At 46.0% G+C, this 11,209-nt stretch overlaps 1 protein-coding gene across 1 annotated transcript in view; it reads right to left on the bottom strand.

Moving 5' to 3' along the window:
- Positions 1-738: 738 nt before the first annotated feature.
- The window catches only part of St3gal2 (ST3 beta-galactoside alpha-2,3-sialyltransferase 2), a 53,908-nt gene continuing 43,437 nt past the window's right edge, over positions 739-11,209 (bottom strand). Inside the window, exons 4-7 of the mRNA XM_046434733.2 lie at positions 8,100-8,279; positions 5,961-6,006; positions 5,607-5,726; positions 739-4,171 (exon numbers count right to left, since the gene is read on the bottom strand). Of these exons, the coding sequence (XP_046290689.1) occupies positions 3,998-4,171; positions 5,607-5,726; positions 5,961-6,006; positions 8,100-8,279 (520 nt within the window). The 3' untranslated portion in view covers positions 739-3,997. The remainder of the gene's footprint in view (positions 4,172-5,606; positions 5,727-5,960; positions 6,007-8,099; positions 8,280-11,209) is intronic.

Below are 11,209 nucleotides of genomic sequence, written 5' to 3'. Positions count from 1 at the left end.
AAGCTTCAGGGGCAGAGAGGGATCCTCTTGCATTTTTGTGTGTTGGTTGTTACCCAGGCATAGACTCACTGCAGAAGCTGTTTTTTTTTTTTTTTTTTCTGAAAGAATGAGAAGGAACATTGCTTTTTAATTCACATTCAAAAAAGAATAATTTGATTTTTGAAAATATAGTTTTAGGACTTTATCCTTCCCCTCAGTTAATAGAATGATGCTTTCTTATTTCACTGAACAAATCACAGGAGATAGCTCCTTGCCTGCTGAATGGTAGTCTGCTACGGTTCCTTCGGCAGGTAAAATACTTAATTGCTTCCCTTTGAAATATAGCCATCATACCTGCAGGTGTGTATTACCCACCCCACCCCAGGCCATAAAGCTAACACCTGCTCTCCAAAGACCTACCTACTGTTTTAGATTGTATATTGCTTACCCAAATATGGCACCTCTTCCAGATGAACAGCACATACCCCTGAGAAACTGAGGTATAGCCATGGGACTTATTTGGCACCAAGGAAATGTGAACTTGGCAGAAGCTGTAAAGAGGCAAGTGTGGTTCTGGAGGTTCCCTTTTTCTTGCTCTTGAGATCCATTCTAGATGGTGCCACAGCACACCCATAACCCTCAACCCCAGGAAATGCCTGATCCTCTGGCCACCCTAATACTAGTCCTCACAATTGACAGGCCCCATTGTATGCAAAATTCCCAAGGAGCTCCTCCCATTGATCCACTACTTCAGAAGAGTGAACAGTGACAGTCTTTCATTTCCAAATTTTAAAAGTCTTAATCATGACAGAGGGGGGGTTAAATAAACTAGATGGAGAAATACAAAACCAAAACTTTTAGAAACCAGGGAATTGAGGAAGAAAATGGCATCTGCTATGTAGATGATGAAATATCACACTTCTCACAACCTAAGGTAAGAGGATAAAAAACTCAAAATAGGAATAATTACAGCCTTAGATGAGGTATTTAACAAAAATGTTGGGAACACACACATATACAAATAGGTGAAAAAAATATCTTTAACAATAAGGGGAGCTAGAAATTATGAAAAAAAATCATCTAAAAACAAACTACAAAGTTATAGAAAATATAAAATCTGTTTGAATACATCAAAAAGCTACTACTATTAGGAATTTTTACATTTAGTCCTATGATCCACTTAACATTTATTTTGATGAATGGTTTAAAGTATAGATCTAATTTTGTCTTTTCCCAATGGTTACCCAGTTATTACGTGGAAATTTATCTAAGCATTTATCTTTTCCTTAGCAACCTTCTAGGCTGGGGGAGGTACTCTGCCTCCTGATGCTCTCCCAATGGCAGGTAGGCTGTGTGTGCCCTGTGTAGAACCTGCAGTGAAATGCAGGCCCCTGTGGTATGGTGGGAAGAGCAGGCTACAGATTGATGAGCCATGCCAGAGCAAGGAGGAAAACCCCCGAGAGATGAATTCATCCCAGAGAGATGGAGATGGCCCAGCTTTGGTATGTCCAGATGCACTGAGCCTCTCATGGATACTCTGCATTTATGAAAGTTCCTGCCAGGAATTCTAACAGATTTCTCTTTTGGAGAAAACTGAAGCGGTGGCAATGGGTTCATTTTTAACCAAAACACTCAGATTTAAGTGTCTTGGGGACTTGAAAGAGTGTGGTTCATGAAACCAGGCTCACATGTAAGAGGTGGATATCTGGGAGCCATTTTGCTTTCCCTTCATATCTTCAACATCTTTAGTCATTATTTGGTCACAGCTCCTCACTCCCAGATAAACCTATGATCATACACAGAACAGATGACTACAGGTTTTTTGTTTTTGTTTTTTTGGTTCTTTTTAATTCAGAAAGAGAAAGGGAAGGAAATAAAAAAAAAAGTTTAACTATTGCAGAAAAGGAGATCTGGGCTGGGTGCTGGGACCTACCTCTTCCAAATGAGGATTAATGATTTAAACAAAAGAAAAACAACAAAAAAAAATAAATTATTCTGCTCAATACTGTTTGGCATAATTGCATTGTTTTTCCTCTTCTCAACACTCAAAACAGCCTCTTGAGGAAGCACTAAAATGAGACTTGCAAGAACAGCTGGTACCTTGACTCTCCCAAATGGTGAGGGCACCCTGACAGGCATTCTACCACAGCCCTCGCCCCAGTTCACCCCACCACACCCACTCTCTATGCCTCCTGCTTTTGGAACTGCAAAGGAACTGACTCAATGAAAGTTCTTAAAATATTAATTTTTAGGTTCAATGCCCATTACCCTGTCCCAACCTCCATTCTTTCCAATGGATGACTGTTCCCCAGTCAACTAAAGCAACTGTACCAATGGCCAAAGGCTGCTAGTTTGTGTCCACTCACTAAGAAAAGGGTGGTATTCCTGACGTTACTTTTGGGAAGAGGGATCCTTTCTATGCTGTGAGGGCTTCACAGAAGCCCTTTCTCCCTGCTAAACATCCCCAACCCTGAAGGTGAGAAAACCATCAATAGCTTCAACTACTAGGGACTTGAGATGGGGCCAGTCATGTAAGTAGATTTCTAGTTGTAACCCCTGGTTGTTGGCTTCTAGCCCTTCTAGAGCTGGAAAGGAAAGTGGGTTAGAGAGAGGAGGCCGGAGGCAGCAGGCCAGGAGTGCGGGCAGTGGGGAGGCATGAGGACAGCAGCAGGTCCACCCCTCCCCAGGGACGCTCTGGGATGTCTGCAAGGTCTGCTTAGAATTGTGAAGGAATCTTGGTTGGGTGGCCATATCCGGCAGCTTTAGGTTAACTAAAGTATGAGCCCAAAGCAAATTCCACCCCCAAGCAAGAGGCTTGCTTCCTGCTCCTCTTTGGGGTGATAGGTGAAAGAAGGCGCATGCACAGGCAGCTGGGCTCTCCAGCCTCCTTCCCCACGGGGCTGTTCTCTCTCCCAAGGCCAAAGACCTGGGCATGTTGGGGGTGCGGGGAGGGAAAGGGAGAGAGGAAGTGGACCCAGAGAGAGAAGCAGGGCCCCAATACTAGGGCAAGTTTTCTGGTATTTTTCCAGAGCAACAGGTTGGCTGGTGAGGAGGCCAGGGGCTTAAGGAGAGCCACTAAAAAGGTTGTTGGTGAACAGTAGAAGCGAGGGCACGCGTGAGAAAGAAGCACCTTACATGTGACCTGACAGGGCTTCCTGGTTCCCTATCCAGTCCCTGACATCTCTGTTACGGAGTTAAGCCCTAGGCAAGGTCCACCCCGACAAGAGGCGAATACAATTTCCTAGTTTCTGGTGAGACACAAAATGCCCTGGTCAGAGGACATAGCAAAGGGCGGCCAGAGGCAGGGAGGGAGGAGGTGGAGGAGGGCCCCACGCGCCCGCTGGGTTTTCACCATGACCGAATTTTCTTTGGTGGGTTTGCACTCACCCATCTGGGCCTGATGGAGAAAGGACATGTGCAGTCTAAAATGCTCTCGGATTTGGGGACATAGCTTTTTTCCAGGGGTGAGGCACACTCTCTCCTGACCACCAGCCAGCCTCGGCTGACGACCCACGTCCCCGGACACGCCCAGGCCTGCAGCCCCTTCCCGCCATTTCCTCCTCGGCGCCCCAGGGGTAGCTAGGCCTGTCAGCGACAGGCCTTTCTCTGGTCGCGCCTGAGAACAGTACTCCATCGAGGCTCCAAGGAGCCTCTACTTAAAAAGAGGAAAATAAAACCTTATCCAAAAGCAGAAGGGATGGGAGATTGAGCGGCCGCCCGCCCGCCTCCGAAGGCCATTGATTGGAGGAGACGGGTCCCAGCGACGGAAATTCTCCTTGAGTCGCATGATTGGCTGGGAGAAACAGAAATTCCGCCCAGTTGCAGAGCTGATTGGTACCAGGCCTTAGCCGGCCCTCCAGTCTCATGATTGGCGGAGGACAGCAGGCACTCGCTGGGCTGCAGTATGATTGGTCCACACTTGGCCTGGCGTTGTTCCCGATTGCCTGGTTGACGCCCAAAGAGGGAGCGCGCCTCGGCACCCAGCGGCGGGGCAGGCAGGGTTGCGGCAAGGCCCGGCTCAATTGCCTCGGTAGACCTCGATCTTGCTGGCTTTGGCCAGCATGTCGATGATGTGGGCTTCGAAGTCCGCGTCGTGTACGCCCGTCTTCCGGAATTCGCCCGCGTACCGGTTATTCTCCCAGTAGTGGTGCCAGTTGCCCCGGCTGTCGGCCCCGAACCCGTACACGTTCACCTGCGGGGAAGGGCGGCGCAGGGTCACAGTAGGTCAGGGACCACGGTAAGGAAGGAGAAGGGGGCACCGCGACAAGACAGCTCCTTGAGGCTGACAGCTTATCTTTTCCCAGTGAGAAGGCACCCAGACGTAGGAAACACCCAGGAGGGACATTATGGACAGACTTGGGGTTGCAGGGGATGGCTCTTCCCTTTTCAGTTCTGCCTCCCCTCCAACCCTTGCTAACTTCCTCTTTTTTACCTTCCTCTTTTTTAAGATTTTTTTTTTCTGTGTGTGTGAGTGTGTGTGTGTGTGTGTGTGGTGGTGGTGGTGGTAGTGGTTGTGTGCTGGGGTTTGAACCTGAGCTACAGCCCCAGCCTTACATTTTTTGAAACACTACTTTTCTTTGAAAGCTCGTCAGATACTCAATACCATACATTGAACTTACTGGCAAAAGTGGGTGTGCCAGGCATGAGCACTGCCCTTGATGGCATAGTGAAATGTGGTTCTTTTGAGTAATTTTGTGTGTGTGTGTATGTGTGTGTGTTACTTGAAATCCAATCCAGTGCCTCAAGCATGCCAGGCAAGAGCTCTACAACTGAATTACATCCCCAGCCCTTTTAAAAAATGTTTTTATTTTGAAACAGGGTTTTGCTAAATTGCCCAGGCTGGCCCTAAACTCGAAATTTTTCTGCCTCTACCTCCATTTTAGATTACCACATCCAGCCTAACCTGCATTTTTAACAGAATAGGCCTAGGCTCAGGGCTGTGAGACACAGCCATCCCAGGTTTAAACTTGGGCTTTTCCCAAGTCAGACTGCAAGTCACTGGGAACTTTTTGCTTTTTAAGAGACAAGTCTTAAAAATTATCCAGGCTGGCCTCAAACCCCTGGACTCAAGGGATCCTCCTCTCCCAACCTCACCAGTAGCTGGGATTACAGAGGCCACCATGCTCAGCTCTATGATTGTGTGTGTATGTGTGTGCATGTGTGTGTGCACATACACTGTACTGAGAGTTGAACCTAGGGCCCGTGGGCAACACTACCACTGAGCTATATCCTTAGCCCTTTCAATTTAGAGACAGAGTCTTATTAAAAGTTGCCCAGGCTGCCCTCAAACTTTGTGATTCTCCTGCCTCAGTCTCCTGAATATCTGGAATTATAAGTATGTTCTTGGCTAACTCACATGGTTTCTGCTACAAAAATGCTTTCCTTGGGCTGGGACTGTGGCTCAGCGGCAGAGCGCTTGCCTTGCACATATGAAGCACTGGGTTCGATCCTTAGCAACACATAAAAATAAATAAAATAAAATAAAGGTATTGTGTCCATCTCAACTAAAAAAAATATTTTAAAAAAAGTGATTCCCTGTGGAGGCACTGTTAAGACCTGAGAAGGTCTGATTCCCTGTTTGTGAGTCCTGCTGTCCCTTCTACCTCCCTAGACTGGGACCTACCCACCTCATCACACACATGCAGGGCAAAGAAGAGCACCAGCATCCCTGTGGAAGGGTACCGCCCATGATGCTCTGTCCACCTGTCATGGATGTACTTGAAGAAGGCTGGGTTGTAGATCTGGACCTGGGAAAAAGTAACAGGCATATGAGAGGTTGTAGGGACCAGCCTCTGAGCAGCTACTACCAGTTCTACTGTGCTTGTCAGGAGACCTGAGCCTGAGTGCTCCTTGGTCCCTGTGGCCTCTTAAGAGGTCAGCAGATGGGAATTCTGAAGGTTCTGTAAGAGCACTGGGGCAAACCTGAACCACAGTAAGGTCAGCACTGTTTCCACAAAAAAGGGAAGAGAGGGAGAAATTACCTTTTCTTTGTCCACTCGAAGGAAAGACTTCACTGGGGCATAAGTGCTGCATGAGGACAGAAAGGTAACATTTCAGATGGCTTGTGGGACCCAGAGATCCCTCTTTTCCCCCTCAGGAGTGATGACAGCCTCACAACCTCCAGGCTGCTTCCAAAGTGCTCTTCTGTGGCATGTTCATCTGTGACAGTAACTTGATCAGAAACCTTCAGGGGCTCCCATGCCATTCGAGATAGAGTAGAGATGTTTTAGAGAAGCCCTGATGCCTTCGATAACCCAGCCACAACCCTTCTCCCTCAGCTGTCTTCTGGGAACCCTCCACTTCAGTTTAGCTGATCATTTCACACCTACCGTGTTTGTGTACTTCCTTCGGCCCAGAATGACCTTCTCTCTGCTTCCTTCAGGCTTGGCACAAACACCTCTTAGCCAGCATGGCTCCTGTAATCCACACTTCATTCTCTGAGTTCTTATAGCTCCTCAACTCTATATCACTGATTTTAGCCCTCAGGTTTCCAAAACATTACATGTTGAACATCTTAAGTCAGGAAAGTATAATTTATACCAATTTTTTTTTATATATATACTGGGGATTGGACTCGGGCACCTTGCCACTGAGCTACATCCTAACCCCCTTTTTTTTTATTTCTTAGCCTCCCCCAACCCCCTTTTTTAATTTCTCAAAACAGGATCTTACTAAGTTGCTTAGGGCCTCATTAAGTTGCTCAGGCTGGCCATCTTTGAATTTGCAATTCTGCCTCAGCCTCTCTAGTCACTGGTATTACAGGCATGTGCCACTGTGCCCAACTCAACTAATTTTTGTTGTTGTTGTTGTTTAAAAAATACATGATTGTGTCTCAAAAAAAAAAAAGGAGATAGGAATGTAGCTCAGTGGTAGAGCACCCCTGGGTTCAATCCAAAGAATTGCAAAAAAAAAAAAAAAAAATGCATAAAAAAATACATGATAACCACAGTCAAAAGGTAGAAACAACTCAAATGTCCATTGAGGGATAAATGGATAAACAGAATGTGGCATATGCATACAGCCTTAAGAGAATGAAATTCTGACAAATGCTACAACATGGACGAACCCGAAGAATATCATGCTGAATGAAATAAGTCAGACACGAAAGGACAAATAGGATATGATTCCACTTACTTGATGCACTAGAATAATCAAGCCATAGAGATGGAGAGTAAAACAGAGGTTACCAGGGATCAGGGTTATTGTTTAATGGGTACATGATTTCCATTCAGGATGATGGAAGAGTTCTGAAGGTGGACAGTAGTGACCGGAGCATAACAATGTGAAAATGTTACTGAACTTACAAATAGTTAAAATGGTAATTTCATACTATGTATATTTAGTCACAACAAAATACAAGATAAGAGAATAGATTGGTGGTTGCCTAAGGTGGGGGTGGGTGGAGTGGGGGTGATGGCTAAGGAATATTCGTTAGATCTTTAAATAAAGATCTTTAAAATATGAAAATATTCTAAAATTGTGGAAATGGTTATACTGCCCTTTTAATATACCAAAAATCACTGGATTGTATACTTTAAATGGGCAAGTCGTGATAATGCTCTTTTAAAAAAATACTGGTGGATTGAATCTCCCTTGGTTCCCAGCTGTGATGGGACAATTGCCCCGAAGAAAGTTCTCAGAAGGCAGAGCTCCCAGAGTCAAGAGCCACCACCTGGAAAGGAGACCAAAACCAGACTGCTTTTCCTCACCTCTTTACCAACTAGAATGCTAATCAGCAGCATGAAAGAAGTGACATAGAACATGTGGTACTCTCAGCTAACCCACGGTTGTGGGCCTTCCATCCTTAGTAGCCCCTCTTTGGTTTTGGTGCCAGGAATTAAACCCAGGGGTGTTTAACCACTGAGCCATATCCACAGCCCTTTTTTATATTTATTTAGAAATAGTCTCACTGAGTTGCTCAGGACCTTTGAACTCGTGATCCTCCTGCCTCAGCTTCCCGAGCTGCTAGGATTATAGGCATGCGCCAAAGCACCCAGCTCACTAGCCCTTCTTGACCAAAATGTTAACTTCAAGGGATTCTATCATCCACTCCTGGGGGAGACTCTTCCCATGGTGGTCCTGTCACCCATATTTCATTCCCAGCCAGCAAAGAAGCTCACAATCGGATCTGCCCTGTGGACAGGGCGCTGGCAATCCACAGCAGGTCCAGGGCCTTGAAGGGCACCAACACAAAGCTGACGTTGGCAGGCAGGTTCTTGGCACTCTCAGGGTACATGAAATGGTGGGTGGTTCGGCTGCCAACATCCTGCTCAAAGCCCACAGTTGGTGCTTGATTCATCCTGCAGGGAAAAGAGGGTGACATGAGAAAAAAACTGCCATGGAAACTGGTAGGCGATTTTTAGAGGACGATTTGGTGCTAACCATCAAAAACATAAATGGATGTACACTTTGACCCAGCAATTCTATTTCCATAAATCTATAAAAATGGTTACATATGTGTGCAAAGACATGCACATGGCTATTTAATCAATCAAACAATAAACTGGTATATGCATTTTTCACCTTCAGATAATGAAATACAGCCATCAGAGGAAATGAAGGAAATTTATATGTACTGGTAAGAAATAAATCCAAGACAGCTAATCAGTGAAGGAATCAAGTGGTAAGAAGTATCCCACTTTTTCTAATATATGTATTTTAGTATCTACTATATGCAGCAGGAGGGAATTACAACTCAGAAAGGAAAGAGGAAAAAAGCCTTCCTTCTGGAGCTGAGATGTAGCTCAGTGGTATAGCACTTGCTGAGAATGCATTTAAAAAAATAAGTAAATGAATACACAAATAAACAAATCCAAATGCTAGACAGGGTGGTGCACATCTTTAATTCTAGCAATTTGAGAGGCTAAGGCAGGATTGCAAATTTGAGGTCAGCCTGGACAATTTAGCAAGACTCAATCTCAAAGTTTAAAAAAGAGCTGAGGATGTATAGCTCAGTGATAGAGTGCCCTTGGGTTCAATCCTCAGTACTGAAAGGAAAAAAAAAGAAAAGAAAATGAAGGTCATGAAGGTAGACTTCCCATGGCCCTGAGTGTAATAAACCAAGAAGGCATCCTATCCTTTCAATTTCTGCAAAATACAGGATAATTACAATCAATGCTCCCTTTTCTCGTGATCAACTTACATCCCATGTGAACCAGCTCTAAACACAAATCTGTTGGTCTTGTCTTTTGCTGACGACACTACTGTCTCCTGAGGACCACCTTGCAGAATCATGACTACCAAGGTCGGATGACCATAACCTGGTCTTCTATTGGCCACAGGGATCCAATAAGGATGGAGCAGAGTCATCACGTGCCTCTAGCTTTTTATACCAGTTCTGTAAAATCAGTACAAATATTCCCTGCCCTCACAGTGGCTGACACCATTAGCCAAGCTGGGTGCAGATTTTCTGGGCTGTAGGGGTGTCCACACTGTCTTCCTCCTGCCCCTCACCTGGTAGAGCTGAGACAAGGGTTGTGCTGTCCAGAATGCTCCACCCCTGCCAATCATCTCTACCTTCTGTTTCTCTTTTCCTTCCCTTCAGGGACCAGAAGGTGCCTTGGAATGGGAGGCCATAAAGTCTGGATAATGAGTCTCTCTTTTTGTTTTTCTTCCATTACTGATCATTGTACCCCAAAGTGCTCTACCATTGAGCTACATCCTCAGCCCTTGTTTTTTTTTTTTTTTTTTTTTTTTTTTTTAAATTTTTGAGTCAGGGTCTTGCTAAATTACAAGACTGACCTTGAATTTGAATCCTCCTGCATCAGCCTGAGATTACAGGAGTGCACTACCACTTCTAGCAGTCTTTGTTCTGAACCATCCTAATTCTAGTCTGGGTTCAAGCAGACTTCTGGAATCTTCTCTATAGAACCTATTGTGCCCTATGCCCAGAACAGAGATCTAGATCCTGCCCCCATGCCCCAGACCCATGTCTTCAGAGAAACTCCCTCTGTCTCCTGGCTGTCTCCCTCTGGTCTCCTAGTCTTTAGGGTTCAGAGCTACTGTCTCCTAGAGAAGCCCAGAATTATCTTTTCCCTCTCATGAGTAATGCTTAACAGGTTTGGGGCTGCTACAGTTATACACACAGGCACTGATGTCCTGTGGTCACCATAGCTAGTCTGTGTCTGCTGTCTGCCTTCTGCCAAGTCATCCTGGACCCTGTGGAGAACAAAGTAGGTTGGAGAGAAGCCTTAACAGGGGATGGTATCAAAGTAGGTAACGAACCATCTCTCGGTTGCCTGAAGGATGCAAAGGGGCAAGCAGGAAGTGGAAAAATGTGGGTTGGGGACACTGGCTGAGCAGGAGCAAGGGGTCTCATACTTGTGAGAACCTAAGAAGCAAACTTCATTTCACAAGAGGCCAAGCAGACCCTGCTGATCAAGGGGCTGAGGTTGCCTCAGGCCTGGCTTCTGAAGACCTGCTTTTGCCTTCTCCATGTGCTGGCAGCTAGAGCTTTTGAGAAGTCCCTCCTAGACCTGGCAGTGAGGCCACCCACCTCCCACCCCTGCAGGCAGGCCTGCTGCAGAGCCTGCTCTCGCCCTACTCTCCTCTATGCTCTGTCCAAGCACCAGCCCACAAAGCTGGGAACAAATGAAGCAAGAAGCCCCAAAGATATTTCTAGCCTCTGAGGGAAAAGGAAAGAACGTGGCAGTCTTCTGGAGTCAAGATGTTGTTTTGAGGTTCTGATTCATTTTGGAGAAGCCAACCCCTGGAAAGGGGCCATAGGATGAGCTGGCTCTCTGGGATTTGGGGGCAAAGCATTCTAGAAACTTTTATCTGTCCGTGGCTATCTCCAGCAGCCAAAAATGCCTTGGGATGGAACACAGGCAGGGTGGATGGACACTCTTATTTACGGTCCGGTGTCTGGTTGCCTACTCCTTTTCCTTCATATATTCACAGCATGCCTTCTATCTACCGGGAACTGCACTAGGAGTTGTGGATGTAGCTGCTGGCCATCCGAGATGGGAATAGCTCAATTCTATTTTGAGTTGTCAGCAGGGCTTGGAGGACTTATCCTCCTGGAGGAGGCAGCTGGTAGGGAGACAGGAGAGTAGAGCCATCATGTCAATGTAACTCAGTTTGGCTCTCCCAGTAGAGTCTCACACTGGTTCTAAGATGAGGGGTCTCCCTGTTGGTTCTAAATCAAGATAGGCCTCCACTGCTATCTGGTTCCTCATACAGATCAGCAGATAGTCAATTACCATCTGATCATCCCTTCCAGAAGGAAAGT

This window comes from Marmota monax, unplaced genomic scaffold (genome assembly GCF_021218885.2).
Source record: "Marmota monax isolate L192 unplaced genomic scaffold, Marmota_monax_Labrador192_F-V1.1 WCK01_AAM20220418_F8-fsc00024, whole genome shotgun sequence".
Lineage (NCBI taxonomy): Eukaryota > Metazoa > Chordata > Mammalia > Rodentia > Sciuridae > Marmota > Marmota monax.
Note: the sequence above shows the minus strand (reverse complement) of the source record. Positions and strands in the feature narration are given on the sequence as shown.